Source organism: Pimephales promelas, chromosome 23 (assembly GCF_988280905.1).
Source record: "Pimephales promelas chromosome 23, fPimPro1.hap1.1, whole genome shotgun sequence".
Classification (NCBI taxonomy): domain Eukaryota; kingdom Metazoa; phylum Chordata; class Actinopteri; order Cypriniformes; family Leuciscidae; genus Pimephales; species Pimephales promelas.
This window is the reverse complement of record NC_142791.1, coordinates 8,362,762-8,384,653: the sequence shown is the minus strand read 5'-3', so window position 1 is coordinate 8,384,653 and position 21,892 is coordinate 8,362,762. Positions and strand designations below refer to the sequence as shown.

Sequence of the window (21,892 nt, the reverse complement as noted above, 5' to 3'; positions counted from 1 at the left end):
TTGATTAAAACATTATTCTAAATTACTTCTTCCTTTGTGTTCAGCAGAACAAATAAACACATAGAGGTTTGGAACAACATGAGGATGAGTAAATACTGACAGAATTTTCATTTTTGGGTGAACTAACCCTTTAAAATGGTACACCACAAGGGGACATGTGGTTCACATGACCCCGCTGGTACAGTCCTTGGCTAGAGCTTCCCAACCTGGAAGAGGGAGACCCAAGAGGAGGCTTCTAAGCGAACACTATTTGTCGTCATTCGACGTAATGTCTCCATTCCCTACTTAGGGAACGAGGGTTACATTCATAACCGAGACGTTCTGACTAGCCAGCGCCAAAAAGACGACAATGAAAACAGTGACATTACAGTGCGATTTTAATGATTTGAATTTTTTCTCGAAAATAAAAATTCCAGATACAGCCTATTCATTTTCATCGATTCTTGCACCAAACAACACAACAAGATGACATTTAATAATAATAACAATAATTTAAGCTTCTTATTATGTAACCGGATCTGCTGGTTTGTATTGGCCGCCTCCAGTTTTCACTTTGTTTTGCCTCCAGCTAGCGCTGTGAAGTAACTGTGACGTCAGCGCAAACGTGATCTGTGGCATCCAATGTATCACTACACAACACCCCTAGCAACCACTATTGGCAACGTAAACATATGTTTGTTCTAATTGATATTGTTTATTGAAGCTTACAGATTATTGTGACAGATCTAGTAAGCAGTAACAAGTAGAAAATAAAGTCTAATAGTAAAAAAATCTGTTCGATATCTTGTCTTTTTAACAGTTAAGGGGGTTTCCTGTCATTTGTCAGTTGTGTCTTCTCCGTGTTCACAAGTTTCAGTCCTTTCAATATAAAAGCATATGTGATTGCAGAAAGCAGACTTTCCTCTGGTTTCCTCAAGGCTCATCGTACTCTACAGAGGGAACAGACTCGTTTGTGGTTGTCTGTGTTATTTCTGAATATAATTGACAGGGTCTAGAACAGTCTCCACTCTGTTAGAGAGCTGGAGTCCATGACTGTCACTTCTCATGAATAGGGCTTTAATGTCAAATCTCTTCTGTTGTACACTCTTCATCAGCACTGTTCCCCAGCCACAGCCAAATCCCAGACTTCGGCTTTTTAACTTAGCTGTCAGCCGTTAAATGCTGCAGTATTTCACTCTGTTCTTTCCCAATGTAACTCGGAGGGCAGAGGGATGTGATGACATTCGGGCCTTGGGGTATCTTACAAGTGACCAGAGAGACTCCAACTTCAGAAAGCGGCTGAACAAAGCTGAAAGAGATTTTCATACCTCTGTTATCACTGAACATCATCTGCTACCTGAAATACACACACACCTACACTCTCTCTGGAAAAAAAAAAAAAGAAAAAAAAAAACATTATGAATTCCATCACCTGGCTACAGACCCCATTTCACACACTATAACATTTGGATGTCACGAAAGTGCGCATCTCATTTTCCTCCTCTCTCCACTGGGGTAATGGAAAAGACCGGAAAACTTTTCATTATCTCTGTGTGTCGGGCACAGCAAACACACAATCTACTTCTGGTCTTCTTCCATAGTGTTGGTATTCGATACTGAGGTAATACGCAGGATTTTTTTTTTTTTTCGTTGCACTTTCCTCTCTTGAGAAAATATGACTGAAAATATTTTTTGGGGGGTTTTGGGAACTCAATATTTGCAAGAGCGCTGACCCCAAGAGACTGAGACAGTGTGAGAAAAGACAAAGCAGGCTGAAGACAGTCTTCTAAGGACACATACACATGGAATATTTTAATGTTAAAGTATTCTATGCTCACCAAGGCTGCATTTATTTAATCAAATTTACATTAAAATCAGGACAATTTAAAAATATATGTTTTACAATTGTATAAAATCCATTTCATTTCATGTGACTATACTTCAAAAACAGCTAACAACCAAATGGGTTAAAATGCTGGCATCCATATATTTTGTTAACAGTCATGCTAATTTAAAGGATTTACTCCTGCATTCAAATGTGGTTGTCACTTCCAAATCCCTACAGTGTGCACCTGGCTTAAGGGTATTTGAAGTTACTGGGAGAAATAAAGAAAAGTCTTATGGCTTTTATTTTAGAGATGTGTGCCAGGTGCTGTGACAACAGATGTGATGCCCCACTGTCACTTCTTTGAAGCTTTTCAGCATATCTTGACTTTCTAAAGAAGATTATGCCTGACTCTAACGCCATGTGCCGGAACGACATCCACAACAATCAATCCTGCACTAAACAGATGACCATGATTCAATTTAACTAAAACGACCATGGAAAGACTCAAAGAGTTGTAGTTCATTTCAAACATTGATATGGCACCATATTAAAGCTAACTTGCATAAATTCCAAGAGCAGTTTATTCAGACAGTTATGGGTCGCAATGATTCAAGCACTCACGTTAAACTAATACAATGCGTGCTGGCTTATTATCCGATTCATTTCGAGGTGGTGTATGTTGATCACAGAGACGACTCAGTGTCTTCTGGGTAAACCGACAGAAATGAAAGAAGATGGTTGGGGAACAGGTTTACTCTTTTTTTTTTATAATAGTAGTAATGCAAAATCACAGCACAAATGTTTCATATGACCCATTGTTCAACAATGGGAATAAATGTAATTTCATTTTGTCACTGAAACAAATAGTCCATTGCCCTTCTCATTTGGACATTTCTTTCTTTCTTGGACTTAAATTTGACTCGATTGTTTTACGAGTATATGCTATACTGAATATAATGAAATCAACCAACCAACCAACCAACCAACACAGAGCCCTGGTGAATCTCCTTTTTTTTAATAGAATTGCCACTATAACACAGCTGGAAACACTCGTCAGAAATCTAATAGAACAGGAAGGCAATCATAATGCACTGACATGTCAGCTCAATGGAGCGATACAGAGAAAGAGAGAGCAAGGGAGGGGAAGAAAAATGTTTTGACAAGAATCTGGAGAAATGAGCCATTCAACTGGTTTGGAACTGTTTTAAATAACGGCCATCATTTGAAATGTCACAGCAACGTCACTTTCATTTAAGCTCATCTTATCCTTTCCATCCAGTATGGACTCACTTTGCATGACGGTCTAGATCAGCATGGGCAACAGTTTTATTCTGAGGGCCACAGTTACTTTGGCAAAGTAAACGGAGGGCCACACTTTGGACAATTGCAATTAAACATTTACATGATTAAATGGTACAATTTAATTAAATGTAAGGATGGGACGGTGTGAAAATTTCATATCACGATTATATTGTCCAAAATTATCATGATTATAAATATTATCACGGTTTTGTTCAAATGAGATGAACAAATGAACGAAATGAATGATCTGCTAGTTAACTAGATGTGTTTTATTTATTTGTATAAAATTTCCACCCGCAAATCACGCCTATCGTTTCATCCAAATTGTGAGCGCATCGAAGGGGCCGGATTAAGGCTGGATCTATGCCGATCTATGCACTATGCAGATCTATGCACTATGCAGGCTGGATCCGGCCCTCGGGCTGTATATTGCCCATGTATAGTCTACATCTTTTAGTATATTTTTTGTTTGGTATTAGGCTTTACCTATAAAATTAGCATGCCAATGGCATTGGTAGTTAGATTGTTGTAACATGTATTTTAGTGTCCCGAAACATGTTCACACCCAAGTACAATCTTTTTAAAGCATATTATTTCCATAAGTACTCTTTAAAAATACACTAAAGTGTATTTATTTTTAAATTAAAATGTGTGCTAATAGTCCAGAATTTTGAAACTTTGGCCATAATTAGTTATAAGTTGATTGTTCAGTTTTGAAAAATAGTATAGTTTTGCAAATCACACACAAACTACTGTATTTATAAATGGTATCAGTTTAGTGTACAGGAAGCATTTTCATATAGAAACTGTTGCTGGGTTAGTTAAAAACAAGCATGCTGCAAACTCTTCATTCCCAATCCTCCCTCTTTTACTTCATAACTGACAACACCAATAAGCAGCACCGGATGATGACGACTTCATAGGTAGACAGGAAGTGTGAATTCTGTCTGAGTGTGTGAAGAGGAAAGTATTTTTTTAAGCTAGGTGCATGCTAGTTTTGGCCCGTGCTCCCCAGGAACAGTTTGTGACAGTTTGGCACACACTGTAAGAATATAACGAATTCCAGCAATTTCTCTCTTTGTTTACCTGATACTACGAGCTGACAGGTCACTTCTCTAATAAGATACCTATGACTCAGGCCTGTGTAACAAGATGTTCCCCTCAATCATTTTCAAGTGCTTGGCGTCCTGGAAGAGAAGACGCACAGGCTTTATACCCCTCATTTCAGATGTAATTTTCCCAAATTTCACATTCTGAGGTCATAGTGTGTACTTCTAAAAAGGAACATCCATAACCAACCAAAATAAATAATCTGGAATTTAACTTCTTAAAGGGACTGTATCCTACAATTATCATTTAACAGATACTGTATACATTACTGTATAATTTCAGATATAGACAAAGAAATAAATACTTTTATTCAGTCAGGATAACGGTAAATTTGTAATGTAAAAAAAAAAGATGCACCAAATACTGTTAGTTTTAACTTTCAATAATCAAAGAATTCTGAAAAAAAAAAAAAAAAAACGGTTTCCAGAAATAAAAGAAGCAGCATGACTGTATTCAATACTGATAATAATAAGAAACGTGTCTTGAGCACGATTATGATGCTGAAAATTCACCTTTGCCATCACAGGAATAAATTACATTTCAAAATATTTTCCAATAGACTGCAGTTATCATAATTATCATTTATAGTTTTTTCTGTATGCATCATCCTTTGAAGTCTACTATATGCAGCATGTAACATTCACAATATTACTGTCTGTTTGTTTGACTACTATGATTTTTTTTTTGAAAATCTTACTAATCCCAAACTTTTGAATGTATACACTTATAAAAAAAAATAAACTAAAATATTGATAACTCGTTCTTCACTACATAGATTTTTTGTTTTTTTTATAAAAACCTGTATGACTTTTTTGTCAATACAATTCAAGTCCAGAGTTGTTTGGGCTTCAGTGTTCTTCAAAATATCTTACACAGGTTTTGACCGACATGAGGCAAAGTAAATAATGAGTTTTCTAATTTTTGTGTAAACAGTCAGTAAGATGATTAACATGTTAATTTAAGCTTATCCTGATTATTAAACATAAATCAAAGAAAAAAAAAAGTTTTTTTTAATTTCAAAGTCTTTTCAAAAGACATACAAAGCAACACTGCCCTTTCAACCAACCACAAGTTGATGCTAAATGCTTGTGGCGATGATCGTGTTGTGGTTGCCATTACTCCGAACCAGCTCATCCCAGCGTGAACTCAGGGAGCCACTTTTCTTCCATCGATCTGTGTGTCCAACTGTGAAGAATAACTGCAACAAACACCCTAAACGCACCATCATGGAGAGAAGTTACTCCTTCAGTGTGCCAATCACATTCAACCACTGAAACAATTTGATAGGTCAGATGAGGTGAGTCATCAGTGTAAAGTATGACTTCTATATACGATTGCGCACTTTCATATTGATGAAAGACAAGGCAGGATGAGGTCCACATTTAAATGAGCTCATGGACACATATTCGCACATGGTTAATGGGTATTTTGTGCATTATTCCTGTGTAATATGCCATAACACTTATTCTAAATGAGCTAATTTGTTGGTCTGGTGAGCACAATCCCGTTAAGGTGTAATTCGAGAGTGGTCAGACTGCGCGAGCTCAAAGGTGAAGAGAGCGGGAGGAATTGTGGGTATTGACGCGCTTTCAGCGAGCAGAAATATTGAGCAGTCGAAAACTGCTGGAGCCCTTGAGAGAACTATAGAGATAGCTGAACTCTCCGTGAGATGCTAAATGTCGAATTAAACAGTCAATCAATTTCAGGGTGAATAAGAGAGGGGAAAAGTGAGCGAGAGAAAGAGTAAGAAAGCATCGATACAAGTCAGGCTGGAAATAAATGAGGTCTCGGCTCATAATAAACTCATATTTGTAATAAACAGATGCTGTAGAGCCATAAAATTGTCTTTTTAAATGGAGAGGGATTTGGCTGATGATGCACCATTACACACAGTGTTAACGCCCGACAAGGCCAGGAAGGGCCAGATAGATAGATAAATAGAAAGATGGCACGCGCTTCTTCTCCATCACATTTTCCTGCTCCTGCTCTCTTTAGGTCTCTCGCTGTGGAATGAACATTGAAGAAATTCTGTAGTGAGAGAAGCTAATTTTATTCATAGGACTGAAAGATGGATACAAGAGAATGAAAAAGAAAGGGAGAGGGAGAAAAGAAAGAGAAGTCGGGAGAAATAGACAAGACAGCCAGAGGAAAAAAAGCAATAAAAGATGGAGTATCAACACTGCCACAGAACAGCAAACGCCTGAAGCTAATAATGCTACGCTAGTTACACTAATGCTAACAACAAATGACATGTTTGAAGTTTTTACTGAGAAAAATTCATTGTGTAACCATACCCGTGAATAAAGCTTTACAAAAAAGACCCTCAAATCTCGTCATTACCCAACCTGAATATTTCCAGACACTATCCACTCACACTATACTCGAGGCAAGTGCTGTTTCGTGAATAAGGCCGTTGTTAGGCATGACGCGAGGAACAGCCTACCGTAACTTATTGCTTACATAAAATATATAAAAACTAATAGAATTTTATTCATCTGTTGCAGAAAACCAACAAGAACAACTGAAACAAAATAGAAACAATTTACAGGAGTTTCATAACATGTTTGCAGCGTTGAGCGATGTAGCCAATCACAGACATAAGTGTTGATTTCTTGAACGCAATGGCCAATCAGAAGCATTTAAGATTAATATTGATTGTCCAGCAATATTGGTCACTGTGACAGGCCTAGCCGGATCCCAGACTAAAAACCTGGTATGAGCTCTAGGTCTACCTAATTGTAGCAGTAAGGCCTCTTTGGCTAAGCTAATAGTTTTCCAAATACAGCTAGGCCTTATTACCACTTAAGCAGGTATGTCCTGTTTTTCTTTTCCAACAAGGCCTGCAGTTCTGCACCAAAACAACTTATTTGAAGGCGTCTTCTTTCACATCGCATCAGGTTGCAAACCAAGAGCCATGCAGACATGCAAAGCAATTAAAAAATAGAGCAGAAGCACAAAGAAAGAGATGCAAGGAATAATAATGTGAACTGGCAGTGGGAGAATAATGGAGCACCTGTAGATGCCAAGAGGAATTATCCTGCTCATTTTCTCTCTGTTCTGTCTGTTTGAGAATGTGGCAAAAATCAGCACCATGGGATCGAAGAAAGATGAGGAGGTCTGTGGACTACAGCCACACACTCTTTACTCTAGTAATTACATTCATTTCTCAAGGGCACCTTGTCCTCCAGCCTCACATTTAAGTCCGAGAGAGTTGTGGGACGGTGTATAACCACACAAGTACAGAACAAACGCGTATTTGAGGCACCACATCACCGCCATTCGTTGAGAACACACATCTGCACCTGTACATGGACTCTATGGGCTTTTACTGGCAGATGATAAAAAAAATAGCAGCTGTAAATATTTCCCACAAACCCCCTTTGGCCATGCACAAAATTTCTGAAATCTCCCTTCCTCCCTTCCCTCATTTTCACTTTCCTTGAGGCTGCAAAACTATCCAAAACCTGTAAAGAGCCGCACAATGGAGCACTTTTCCCCCACATACACTTCACACACCCATCACTGAGTGACATGAGAGAGGGGCAAAACTGCTGGGAGACCAACGGACAAACATTAAAAAAGGGCTACAGGCTGACAGACTTTTTTGACAAGAATTTTATTTATTCATTTTATTATTTACATTAAGATGATCATATTTTAGAAAAAAAAAATTGCGGATTGCCATTGTAACAATTACCTAAATGTAAACTTGTTTATCGCACGGAACCTTCATCTTGCCATGAACAGGCCTTTATTTGCTAGAACTAAGAATGATTATATTGCAAAGAAGAGCCAAATCTGAAACACAATGATCTATATGGCCTAACAGACAATTAAATTTGTACTTGAGTGATTGATGTTTTCTGTCAGGACTGAGATCAGATAGACTGACAGCTTGCAAGGATAAACTATTCAACCAGCTCCTGGCACAAACTAGAGACATTTCCTCCTGGTTCAGCTAGATTGCAGCAAGCTCTAAATCAAATCAGAAGCCATCCCTAGCAGGCGGATTTCACAACCCCTCCCCGTTATCGCCTCCTCTCCTCTGCTCTGGATGCGTTTCTTATTAAACTGTTTCCCAAATGTGGAACTTTTTTAGTCGTATCTGAAGCTCATAGTGTTAATAATTAAGCCCTCGCTCTGGCATGAAAAGCACATTCTCGGAATCGAGTGACTTAGTCTACACACCTTTTTGCGGTCAACGCAGCATATCTAAACAACCGTCCTCTCTAGCACGGATAAAAACACACATGGACATCCTCGCAGGTGCCGCTCAGCCAATCACAAATTTCCTCCCACAGAGTGTGCTTCAGGAGGATGTAATTGTAGGAAACGCTGTGCTGGCACAGCATGAGAGCTTATCTGCACAAATTAACCATAGACTGTTGCAGAAAAACAAGCAGGTGTGGATGAGTGCTTGGCCAAGGTGAGGAGTTAAATTACAGTCTTCATCTGAGACACAAAATATTCAAGCGTTAAAGGAGCATTGCGGAAGTTTTGAAATTTCTTACCGTTACTGACACCAGTGGCCGTTAGAGAAACTGCAGCCAGTCTCATGCTCATTCTCGGTGCGTTCACACACTCGTTGCCTGGCCGTTTCTTTCCGTCCGCAGAGTCCATTTAAAAAAACAATACTGCTAGTGATTGCCACTGTTTACTAATGGCTGCCGTACGGATGTAAGCCCAAGTAGTGACTTTTAGTGAATTTTCACGCCAATTTGGACTCTACAGGCTGATAGAGGCCTGATAGAGGCAACCGTGGTGGACAGTCAAGGTGTCATTCTTTCTATTAGATTATGGCTGGCTCTAAATGTACAAATGAAGACTCTCTCTTATAGATTTTTTAAGTAAAAACCTACACATGGCCCTTTTAATAATCAGTGTGGTATTATTGCAGCTATTGAAAGTGCAAAAGAGCCTGTTTTATCATTTCCAACCACAAGCCTGAAACCTAACTTTCCTTACATGAAAAGGTTCATTATAGCTCAATCAACAGGATTTGTGGCTTAATGTCAATTAACTCAGACAATTATCTAAATTAACTCAATATAATGTGAGTTACATGATAGATTTGCACCAAACCAGATGCTACTGCATTTGATGAAGAACGTAGTTTAAGAACAGTTATAAAGTAATATGAATACAATAAGAACACACTATGGTCATTTTTGCATAATATACAAAATAGGAATTACATTGGTAACGCATAACCAGTTCATCCACATCAGAAAAAAAACAATAAACAATAATAATGTGTTTTAACAAAAAACAAAAAACAAAAACATGAGAGGCAATAATATAATTATCTGTGGTATTCATCATGTGAGAGGTTTTGAAACCCCAAACCCAGAACATTCCTTTAAGAACTTACTGTAGGTATTAACATGACCCGCCCCCTGGGGAATCTCATTGGCTAAATTCATGCTTCACAATGCTGCATATTCAACACCAAATATCTTCTAAATGGCTGAGATTAGGGTAACACTTTATTTTGATAGTCCACTTTAGACATTCAACTAACTAAGTAACTTTGCAACTACATGTCAACTAACTATCATTAGAGTATCAGTAGACTGCCTGCTTAATATCTGCTAATACTTTATTTTTATGGTCTTCCAACAGATATTCAACTGACTATAATTTAGCAACCACAAATCAACTTGTTCTCCTACCCTGAACCCTAACACCTTACCCTAACCTAACAGTCTACTGACAGTCGACTACAGCCTACTAATACTCGAATTACAGTTAGTTGACACGTAGTTGAAAAGTTACTTATAGTTACTATCGAAATAAAGTGTAACCATGCATTATTATTAACTACTACTTAGAATTTTAAACTACTTAATTTTAAAATCCAATTAAGGAAAACATATGTTTTTACTTTACAATTAGAATTAGATTAGATTAGAATACTATAAATTAAATTATAATACTAGAAGACGAAGAAGAAGAAGAAGAAGAAGAAGAAGAAGAAGAAGAAGAAGAAGAAGAAGAAGAAGAAGAAGAAGAAGAAGAAGTTTTATTTATATAGCGCCTTTCCAAAGCTCAAGGTCGCTTTACATGGTACATAAATAATACATTTAAACACTTACACACAGCTTACAGTCACAGAGGATACAAAATAATCACATTTAAACAAAGTACATGTTGAATAGATATGTTTTTAGCTGTGTCTTGAAAGTATACTAATACTTATAATACATATAAAAGAACACAGTGCCATGCTTCAATGGCAAGGAAGTAAAACTACTTGTCAGTGGCAATTTCCCGAACACCTCAAACTGTAATCAGGTGTGTTCCATAATGGAAAAGACATCCATGGTTTGGAACGACATAGGGCCGATTAAATGATGACAGAATTTCCTTCTTAATGTAAAATTGTTCAAGACAAGAACTAACAAGCCACAATTTCTTTCTAAATTGGGGAGAAAATTCTAAATAACTCACTGGGATTTCATGTTTCTGTCTGCCCTCTGTAGAGATGGAAGTCAGTTGCCTCTGAACACAAAGTCACCACCTGAACGCATAAATCAGACATTCAAAGCTAATTGTTATTCTACTTCCATGTATTCTCTGATCACGCCATACACGCCGCAGTCTGTGTGGGCCAGGAAACACTAAGCTATCTTTGACACATGAATCTTTTATAAATCAAAGGACATTTATTATCTCCGTACAAACAACCTGGGGAATTCTCAGATATGGAGCGCCACAATATCATTATAAAATCCAATCCGCCGGGTGTATCGAATACGTCCCATGATTACTTCCACACGAAAAGCTCTGCTGACATAATGAATGGGGCATTTGCCGAGCCTGTGATAACGCTCCTGCTCCGTATTGATCTGATCTGGGAACAGTAGATATCTTTAACGTTGCAGTGGAGAGTCCCTTAAATGGCTCACCTCCCATACCTCATTTATCAAATGCAATCTGTTAGTATTCCACAACATTAATCAAGCTGCTGTCCCACTTTCTCATGTATGAGCGTCCATGTGCTCTCATGACTGCATGTGTGGGAGTCTGGGAGATTGTCTAGTTGTTGACTTTGCGTCTGCTCTTGATTAAGGGTGTTTACAGGTAAAAAGTGTGTCTTATAACGATTTGCTGGGACTAATATTGATTCTCTACAGGAATTTATAGCCAACCAATCATACACCAGGTGAACACAAAGCCATTTTACAACAACCAGCCAGGTGTGGAAGAAAGTCCAGATGATGTATCCACCCTTTAACTCAGACAACGAGATACAATTGTAAATCTTTGTACACACAAATAGATTTTTAAAGGTTTTCTTCCAAAACCGCCTACATAGACAGCCTCCTTCAAAAGCAACACCCTAACAGTCATGGTACTTTGTAAGTGAACGATTTAGAACACTATATACTATACACACAGCTCCTCATATGAATGGGATTCAATTTAAAACTGATTTCAAAAGAAGAGAGAGAGTACTTTAATAAGCTTTTCTGCTATCTTGGTTTTACTTATTTTTGTTACCAAAAAGTTTGTAGCCATGTTGTAGCCATTTTGGATTTTTTTTTTCACGCCATCTTCCATCAACACGCCTTCACAAGTCTTTCCGTCACCTTGGATTTATTTATTTATTATTTTATTGTTTCTGAACTTATCTACCATGTTGGAATTTGTTTACACTGAGCTTGTCCACCATACTGGATTTATTTCCCCTTGTCAGTTCTTCCGGCTTCTTGGAGTTAGCTTTTCTCTGACATCTTGAAATTATTTATTTATTTATTCATTTAGATTTTACTGAGCTTGTCCATCATGTTGATTTATGTTTTCACTGAGCTTGCTCTCTATTTTGGGCTTATTTTTTCCATCAGTTCATCAGCCATTCTCTGAACTTGTCCGCCATCTTGGATTCAACAGATTTAAAATAATTAGGTCAAAACAAGGTATCTTACGGCTTAGCATATCACGTTAAGGCATCATAGGGGCATTCCTGATATACAGATGGTTTCAAAAGGAAGTTTAGATCACACTTTGTGCACATTTGGTGCCTTAAAACACTTACAACAAAGCTGACTAGGTTTGGAAACAGAATTCAGTTTGTAACAACAGTTTAGCACCGCCAGCAATCTCTCATCGCAATCTTAGCAGTAGTAAAAGACCGCAATCCCTTAAAGTTCCTCCATTAAAAATCTCATTCAGCAGAGGTCCCTCGTCCACCCGATAACACCCAAGACAAAGATACGAATCCCGGTGAGTTTAGTGGCAATCACTCACTCACCTTTCTTGTCCCCAAAGAAGAGTGTCTGTTGTGCAGGGTTTGACCACTGGAGGGAGGTGTTGTCATTGTGTTCCACACGGCAGGTCAAGTTGGCTATCCCTCCTTCTGTCACAGTCATGTTCTGTACGAGAGGGAACTGGCCTTGGGCTCCTGGAAGAGAAAGACGAGGAGAGTGAGAGACAATCACAACCACAGCAACATATGGAGCATTCAACCTTTAGCAGAAGCACTCAACATGAAGCTAAGAGTAGAAAAAGCCAAAAGACGCAAAACCGCACCGATTGGGAAGAGAAAACAGCTCTTGTCACAGAAGTTCTTGAAATATTAATGCCACATAAAAAAAAAAAAAAAGCTACCAAGCATTGCAATGTTTTACTGATGGTTAAAAATAGAGGATGACGGTAAAAATACAACGTGACAGATAATGATTATTTGCGGTGCATCCTCTGGCTAAGATGTGTTTTCCTGAAGCCCATGTGGTTTGGAGAGCTATTAACATCTAAACACTATAGTGACGAGTACAGAAGGCGAAGAAAGTTACTTGCATCATTCAACACTAATTTAACATAATCTGAAAGAGCAAGATAAGAGCAAGCAACTGCTGAACTCTTGCTTTCAGAAACACAAGATCTGTGAAGGAACATCTAGGTTTATTTTTAAAGGCAATCGGAAGACTTTAAGAAACTTATGTGATAGGAGGTGTTATAGGAAATGAGGACTCTTCAGAAATGAGAATACAGTTTTGGTTTAGACAGCAAAGTCGGCACCATCATGTTGGACAAACAAGAAAATGCTAAATTTCACCAAAATCTGAACGCACTCTTAGAATCTCACTTGAAGATGTGTAATAACAACTAAATACCAAAAGACAACAGATGAGAGTCACTCGTGAGCCCTTGCTCATTGCGATCTGAGCAGAAACAGACGACTGAATAAAGGTTTAGCTCAGTGAGAAATAATTCACAAACTGACATCCATCACGGCACCCCAGGGTTAGACAGGCAATAACAGATCACCTTGTGCAGGGAGGGGACTCATAGGGGAGCTAATGAAAAACTGTACACACACACACACACACACACACACACATATAGACAACCCTGGAGAGGACATGATAGATGAATAATCTGTATTTATTTAAAGTGAAGAAGTGATGACTCTCACAGACCAGAGGTCAACATCTCCAGCACCACCGCTGCCAAGCAACGAGACTTCAGGAGAGATGAAAACTGTCAGAATGTGATGTAATAGGTAAAGGATGTTGGCGTGATGGATGAAAAATGCATGTCCTAACCGGTAAAGTTCCGAGAGTGAAGTCATTTCTAAGTTCTATCTAAAAGGGAAATGATGAAAATAGCAACCAAACACCCAGAGAGGTCATGGATTAAAATGTAATAGATGTGATTTAGCGCATGATTAGGGCACGCTGCAGCACAGATTGGTGGTTGATGAGAGAAATAGAGATCGACGGGTATCTAGTTCGATTCAACTCTGCAAATTTAGCATTCTTTTCTGTTCGCTGCTAATTGCAGCATGTCACAATTAGCCTGATTTGAGGGCCTGTCCAGATATGGTGTATCTTTCATAAGAGGACCAGGAGGACAAGAAAGAGTGAGTGAGAGTGACAGAGAGAGAGAAATCTGCTAAGGGCCTCTCCACAGGCACCCTGACAGAATAGCACATCGGCCAGCTGTGGTGCTTATTTCTTTTCTGTGCCTCTGGCGGTCACATTACACGCGCGCGCACACACACACACACACACACACATACAAGAGCTGTTGATTTGGGATTTATTTAATTTCCTCGTTTGTTTTAGTGAGACAGAAACACTTGCATATTCCACAGTTAGGATTATTACTATCATGCTGTAGCTTAACACTGTAATGCTGATGATGCAACTCAAAAAATATTTATTTGCATCATGTTTATATGCAACTTGAGGTATAAAAATATTTAAAAATATACAAATATTTGGCAAAACGGTTAGGCACATTCACACAGGAGCTAAACACAGTTCGGTTGTGTATGCAGTTTTGTTTCAGTGCAAAATCTGGATTTTGTAAAAGAACAGACTGCCTTGAAATCAAAAGAAATCAAATGATTTTGAGCGTTTTGAAAAACAAAATTGCAATATTCGATCTAGTGGTTGTCCAAAATTGATTTTTCATGGCTGATGCCATCAAGTGAGCGAGGTGGGTGATATAAAACCAAATTATAGTCTTATATTATATATATATCACACTCTTAAAAATAAAGGTGTCAATAAAGTTTTTTGTTTGTTTGTAGAAATGCAAAAATGCAACCATTTTTGGTTCCCTCAAATAACTTTGAGCCTCAAATTTGAATGGTTATTAGTACAAAAAGCCTTTCTTGGTCCAGATGGTAGAGTTGCAGCGTGCCAACTAGCCAAAACATGAGCCCATGGTTCATCTTGGCTCAGGGGACATATGAGACAGTAGAGTGGGTCATTTACTACCCGATTAAGGTCTCCAACAATCCACAGCATAAGAGGAGGAGGAAGAAAGAGTAGGAGAAATGGATCTGTATTACTCTAGGTGGGCAGGATACATTATTCATCTGTATTTTGCATGAAACATGGCCTGCCAGCCGCTGTCTCTAGTTCTCTCTCTCTCTCTCTCTCTCTCTGCTTTCTTGATATCTGCCATCTTCTCCTGCCTCATTTTCTCATCCCCATCCCTCATCACTCTTCGCTTTATAATCAGGAGAAAGGGTCAAGATCCATGGGAAATCAGTCATGGGAAACTGATCCAAAACTGTAGGTGCAAATCTGGTTCTATTTTTACACATATGTAGTTGATAAACAATTAAGATTAATGAAACGTGTCAACTTAGGAAATCTCAAGAGGGCCCAAAACTGTGGATGATCACTGAGGCGTCACCATTCAGGAAAATAGTGCTAACTAGGAGCCTGGTAATGATTTTTATAAAATAAGAATGTATGACATCAACCTCTCCAGTGTAGTTACTACTAGCCAATGGGAAGTCTAGACTTGTTTATATATAAAACAATATCTACATGAAATTACATACATAAATAATTAATATTAATAGGCCTATATATTATAAAACAATTCTAATAATAAACTGTGTAGTAGTTTTAGGCTTTAGACAGGCTCTTCAAAGTCCTTCATGGACAATTCATGCAGTTTTCGTCCCGCTATTCACTGGAAATGTGTAAAGTTTTGGACAGGTCTACCATTAATGCAAAGAGTATTTTCGAGATGAGCTTCCAGCTATTCAGAAATGTGTCTATTTTGCATATTTCCAGCTAAGAGCACTTATGAATAACAAACAACTGCTGAGAGACACCTAAAACTACCCACAATGCCACAGCAATGAACACTGAAGCTGAAAACATAATACTTTAAAACATACTTTCAAAATGGAGTCACTCCACCAAAATATGCTCAGCTGAAGTTAAATGTGTTGAAAAGTTCAACCCTGAGGTAACTCGCAACTTAAAACGTGAAGTAAAATTAATAACGAGTAAAGAAGTAAAGCAGTGTTTCTAGCATAAAATGTGCATTGCAGCATATCAACTTATACAGGAAGCTCCTGAAAGGCCAAAGAACAAAAAAGCAGATATCTTTAGATTTACACACATTGAACAATGATCTATTAATGAAGTTTGATTCACTTATTATGAAATAGATTCATGAAATCGGGTCATTTTAGCCTTTATTTTACCACTAAACTTAATTCTTTATTAGGCATTTTTTAGACCTATTAGATTTTAAATGCATTGTTCATGAATCAATTTATTTTGTAATGTACATTCCTGATCTTACTGTAAATAGTTAGCTTCTCTCAAAACATCACATTGCAGAAGTAAAATTGGTTACAAACAGCGATTGAAGTTGACAACTTGTTTTTGTCAAACAGCGACCCCTAAAGTCACTGTGAAGTACTTGAATTTAACGTTACTGTCGTAAAAACCACTCACGCAGAGCGCGGTTCAGCCATGACGATAGTGTGACAAACTCCATCCCTCCCTACCTTGTTCCTGGATGGGGGTGTGTATGTGTGCAGTGCCGTAAAGTAATATGTTACATCGCGAGAGCTGATATCATGCAATACTTCCGCCTATAAATCATTTAATTGAATAAATTGGTCCAAGCCACTGTATCTGCAGGAAAAAACATTATCCAAAGAGGGTAGGTTTTACATCTACGTATCTTCTTTTTGTTTGGTGATACTGCTATTGAGACACGTTGTGTGTTGCGATGATTTGAACAAAACCAGCACACCATATGTGTGATGAGCGATGAGGTGAGTTCTTCTGCCTTCCTCTGTGGTCAGTGGCGTCTGATGGACACGGGTTTCTCCTGGGGTCTGGTCTGTCTAATGAAAGTTGAGCTCTCTCTCTGTCTCACATCTCCTCTGTTTCTCCTTCCTGTGTGTACATCCCTCCCTCTCTCGAAGCTCAACGAGCAAAATATAAAATTAGCTCCAGTCTCTCCTAAACGTCCTCAATAACTCTCCCACTGAGAGGTAGAAAACAAAGAGAGAAAAGTCTTGTGTGACGTAAAGGAACTGACATTCGACATTTCCAACATATTAATTGTGTGAAATCTTAAAGGAATAAATCACTTAAAATGAAAACCCTGCCATTTTTACTAGCCTACCCCTTTAAACATGTGAAAACTTTTCAAGGTCTAATCTATTAAAATAACAGACAACATAGATTATAAAACATTATTTAAGAAACACAACTGACATTTAGCAGCTGTTTTTTGCTTTTTTTCCCCCCACACTCACTCATTTAGAGGCTCTCACAACATTTGAGCAGAAAACATGAATCAGTTGCATGAGTGATCTGTCTTGGTTCTTCGGGGCCATGCATCTCTGTAACCTTTCAGCGGAGAACTGTAACAACATGACCTTTAGCAAGTTTGCTCTTGTTCGCTAAAACGCCGAGGCCAGCCTGGAGGTAGTCATGCCCTTGACCTTTAGCCCTCACCACGCTAACAGAATACCCACATTTTTCAGCACAAACCAGCCATCACAACACTTTTGCACATTTAAACATTTAACCAAATCACGCAACTTGCCCCTCCACTCCCAATTGGCTCTCCACAACTCTCTTTCTATACAGTATCATGGGTCATTTAGCTTTTCACCACAAATAAGTGAATGGATGGGATGGTTATCAATTAACAACCTCGTATTTCACAACAGGTCTGTCTTTACATGTTAAGTTCTTGAGCAAAATTCACATTATAAATATTTTCGCTCTTTTGTGAAACTCGCGGTTCTGTGAATTCCTTTTGAAATGATTTAAATGCGAAATTTAGCCAAGTAAATGTGAATGGATTTTTACTTGTATACAACAGTTAGTCCAGTCCCTTATTTTTATTTCCGGAACCCAACTGTTGTAGTCTATAAATACTCTTGAAATACTGCTTGACCAATCAGATTTGAGGGGCATGACTAATTGTTCTATAATAATAATAATAATAAAACCTTTATTTAACCAGGTGAGCATATTGAGAACACATTCTCATTTACAATGGCGACCTGGCCAAAAAAGCGTTGAGGTACAAAAACATAAGTTACACATAAAATTACAAGACAAAGTAGTACTCAATTAACATACAAGATTAATACAGATCCATAGATCAAGTGCACAGATCAGGTTAGCATGTACAATGGTCCGACAGTAAATTTGCTAACAATGATTTAAAAGTGATTAACGGAACAATGGATTCAAGTTTCAAAGATAAAAGTACACATTTATTGTTACTTTGGGAAATTTCACACTGAAATCATTTCAATAGGACTGGGAGGTTTGCATAAGAGTGAAGAAAAAAAAAAAGTGTTGCTATAATATGATAGTCCTTTTTTGCCCGCAAATTTCACTAGTGTGATCACACCACTGTATGTAGGTGGGATCACTCCAATATGGACAGTTGCTGATGGAGAAACTAATTAGGGCGTTTTTCCCTCCAGTGTGATACGACAGAAATAGAGCGTTAAAAATCCTGGCTTATGTGGACCAACCCTGTCAAGACAGATGCCTGAAAGTTTGGTTTAATCTACCATCTTAACTAGATGGATTCTATCTCATCATTAGCCAGGATTTCAGGACAAACCAAACAGGCAAATTCAGGTCTGAGGTCTACCACACAGAGCAAGCCCAAAAAAGCACATCCATTCAAATATAATGCCAAGTGTATGTTCCCAGGTTGGTGTTTGCCAAACATGAAGTGCATAAACAGGTGCCAATTTGGCAAGCCTTGCCAGGTGCTGACAATGCAATCCCAGACAGATGTACCCAAAATTCAACCTCTGCATTTTAAAATGCGCTGACAGTGTTTTACGGTGACAAAACAGCCAGAACTCGGTTCAATTCACATTTATTTGTATAGTGCTTTTCACAATACATATTGTTTCAAAGCAGCTTTACAGAAAATGGATGTTTCTACTGTTGTCTAAGGCTAAGTTATGTATTTCAGAAACGTACATGTACAAATAACGCAGTGAGCTAACATCATTCATTGGCATTTGGAATTCACTACAGCTAGTGAGTTAAGGTACGATTAATACATTGAGTTCTCATCGCTGCAGGGGGCGGTCTCACTGCTTCCTCCCAGTGGGCATCAGTAGGGGCACTGATGAAAATGGAGGTGCTAATCTTTGATATTCTTTTCATTCAGCACTCAGAGTCTTTCCCTAGGGCTGAGAGTGTTTGAGGAGTTAATTAGAGCTGTGGGACACTCTGGTACTGAACAGAAGAGGATGAAAGACACAGATTACAAAATTAATAGTACAGCCTAGCTGATTTCAACACACCCTGACTGCGTTAAACTGGATTACCGCTCTTAAAAATGCCATCATATCTGTTTATTTGGTCATTTTGGGTAGTCCTGTCCCTGTCATGATTATCCACCAGTATGGCCTTCTGTTAGGCAAATCTGGACCGGTTTGCAAATGTGGCTGTCCAAGACACATTTTAGGGATTGTAAAGGATTTATTTCAATGAAGGGTTGTCTTAGACTGCTTAGTGCGTCATGTCCACCTAGGGAACATTAATTGCCTTTGTCGAATCTTAGACTTTCTTAGAATCTTATCTTAGAATTTTTTGGGGAAAATGTAGGGCACGGTCCAGCAGTGTGTTCTACAGTAAAATATGACGGCAATCCAAATGAAGAACCAATCAACAACCAGGAGCACTGCCATTTACACCATCTGCCTGAGGTCAAATTGTGTGCGACAAGCGACAATCGCAATGGACAGAAAAAAATTACAGGGCCAGCATAAAAGACCATTAAGATAATAGGCATCACTGAAATCTTTGATGAGATTTGACAAAGAGACAAACTTTAAATATGCACTAGTGTAATGTTTTTGAAAGCCTTATGTGCTAGGCTGCATATATTTGGTCAACAATACAGCAAGAAAGTAATTCTGTGAAATATTATTAGAATTTAAAGCTAGGGTATGGGATTTGCAAAACGGCCGGCCAATTGAAAAATTAAAAACCCAGTTGTGCTGTTTTTTACTTCTTTAAAGCTACACTGTGTAACTCTTTTAGTTTATTCTTAGCTAAAAACACTTATTCTTTCAAAAATATATGTGCTCATTTACTTCGTTCAAGTAATAATGTATTCTCGTGAGTGTACAATATGCCATTGAAAATACATACGGGTAAGGCGTTCTAATGTCGGTCGCCATGTTGCCCCTCCATCTTGAACGTACATTAGCCAAAGAGGGACATACTCGTTAAATCAAGCTTCGCCTTTCGCGTTTACATTTGAGTTAACAGTCATGGACGAGATCGAACTGGAAGCCATGTTAATCTTGGACTACATTGGACACCGTAGGTCGGAGTTAAAACTAAATCGGAATTGAGAGGAACAGAAACTAATATTCACTGGATGGTCATATACCTTTTCACCACTAGATGGGGGTAAAAATCACACAGTGTAGATTTAAAAAAAAATTCTTTGTCACTTTTACTAAAGTAATGAATCTTGATTAATTAAAAAAAAAACAAAAAAAAACCCTCCAAACTTTTGAGTGTAATTTAATTTTAGACACTGTGATCCTATATAGCCAAAACTAATTCAGAAGGCATTTAAAATAATATTCTCACAATAAGGCCAAGAACACGCACTAAGAAAATATTCTATGTTGACTATTAAAGGTGAATTATGTTATTTCTTTGCCATGGGAGCCAAAAATCTGGCACCAGTTTTTCCAAATACTTCCTCCGTCTACAATGGGTCAACCAAACAGATAGTCCTGCCCCAAACTCCTGCCCCAAAAATGTTGCCATATTGAGATGGTTTACCACAGAGAAACATATGCACATTTTTGAGTAAACCATCCTTTAAATAGCTTTGTTATAGTTGTTTCTGCATATTAAGCTGGGAACAGAAAAAGTGTTTAACTTATTAAATTACACACATCACCTTTAACCAGTCATAGCACTAATTGCAATGTGTCTAATGAGCTGGCTGTGCACATCATGTGAATCAAAGCAATTAGGCAAAAAAGAGACAAAGCGGATGAAAAGTTTTGAAGACGCAGTGCAATTTCTGATTTAGGGAAATCTAATCAATTAGCAAGCAACAAATGAACTGGCCTCAGCGGTTCCACTTTCATTTGCACAATTAGACCAGTGTGCAGCTGCTCTTGCCACTGTAAACAAACACCCCAATCACAGTTTTTTAATTGTAGCAAGTTGTTTTTCTCTCTCTTTTTAATGCTGTAATTTACAGCAACAAAAGGGAACAGGAGCCATGCCTATGAAATTGTCGTCGCAAAAAAAAAAAAAAAAAAAAAAAAAAACAACTCTGTTACTCGCCGAGCACAAACACACACACACCTACACACACCCACCAAGACGAGGCTGTGCACTGAGCAGGGAAGGGTCCCACTGCAGGCAGATGGCATGCAGGTAAAATTGCCATCTGAGGTGAGTGTGTGAATAGTACCTTGTGCATTATTCATGAGGAGAGCAGGTGGTTTAGAGGAGTCAGTTGCTGATAGCGTCTCACTCATTCTGTACACATAGGCCTCATTTCATCTACCTGACTCCAAATATTTGCAGTGATAGTTTTTCTTCCTCCGAAAAAAAAAAAAAAAAAATGAGGCAGACCTTTGGGAGAGCTAACAAATGTCACATTCAGATCTATTGCACAGGCAAGATTTTCATTTTTACGCACTGTTGGGAGAGCCAGTAACTAAACAAAGCAAAGCTGTTCTCAAAACAGTCTAGATTTCTCATAACAAGCTACTTTACAGAAGTAGGCTAGTGGTGTTAAATTACACAAATACATTGGCCTAACATTTTTTATAGTTCCCAGAGCTTTTTAACCGTCAAATTCTGCTTTTGCAACAATGATTATAACACTTGGTAATCAGCTGGCTATAGTGGAGTTGAATGTATTTTT

At 38.2% G+C, this 21,892-nt stretch overlaps 1 protein-coding gene across 4 annotated transcripts in view; it reads right to left on the bottom strand.

Annotated features, from left to right (window-relative positions):
• Window positions 1–21,892, bottom strand: part of cadm2a (cell adhesion molecule 2a) — a 358,651-nt gene that overhangs the window by 65,599 nt on the left and 271,160 nt on the right. For all 4 annotated transcript variants that reach the window (XM_039677129.2, XM_089126052.1, XM_039677131.2 and 1 more), the window contains one exon: window positions 12,474–12,623. In XM_039677129.2, the coding sequence (XP_039533063.1) occupies window positions 12,474–12,623 (150 nt within the window). The remainder of the gene's footprint in view (window positions 1–12,473; window positions 12,624–21,892) is intronic.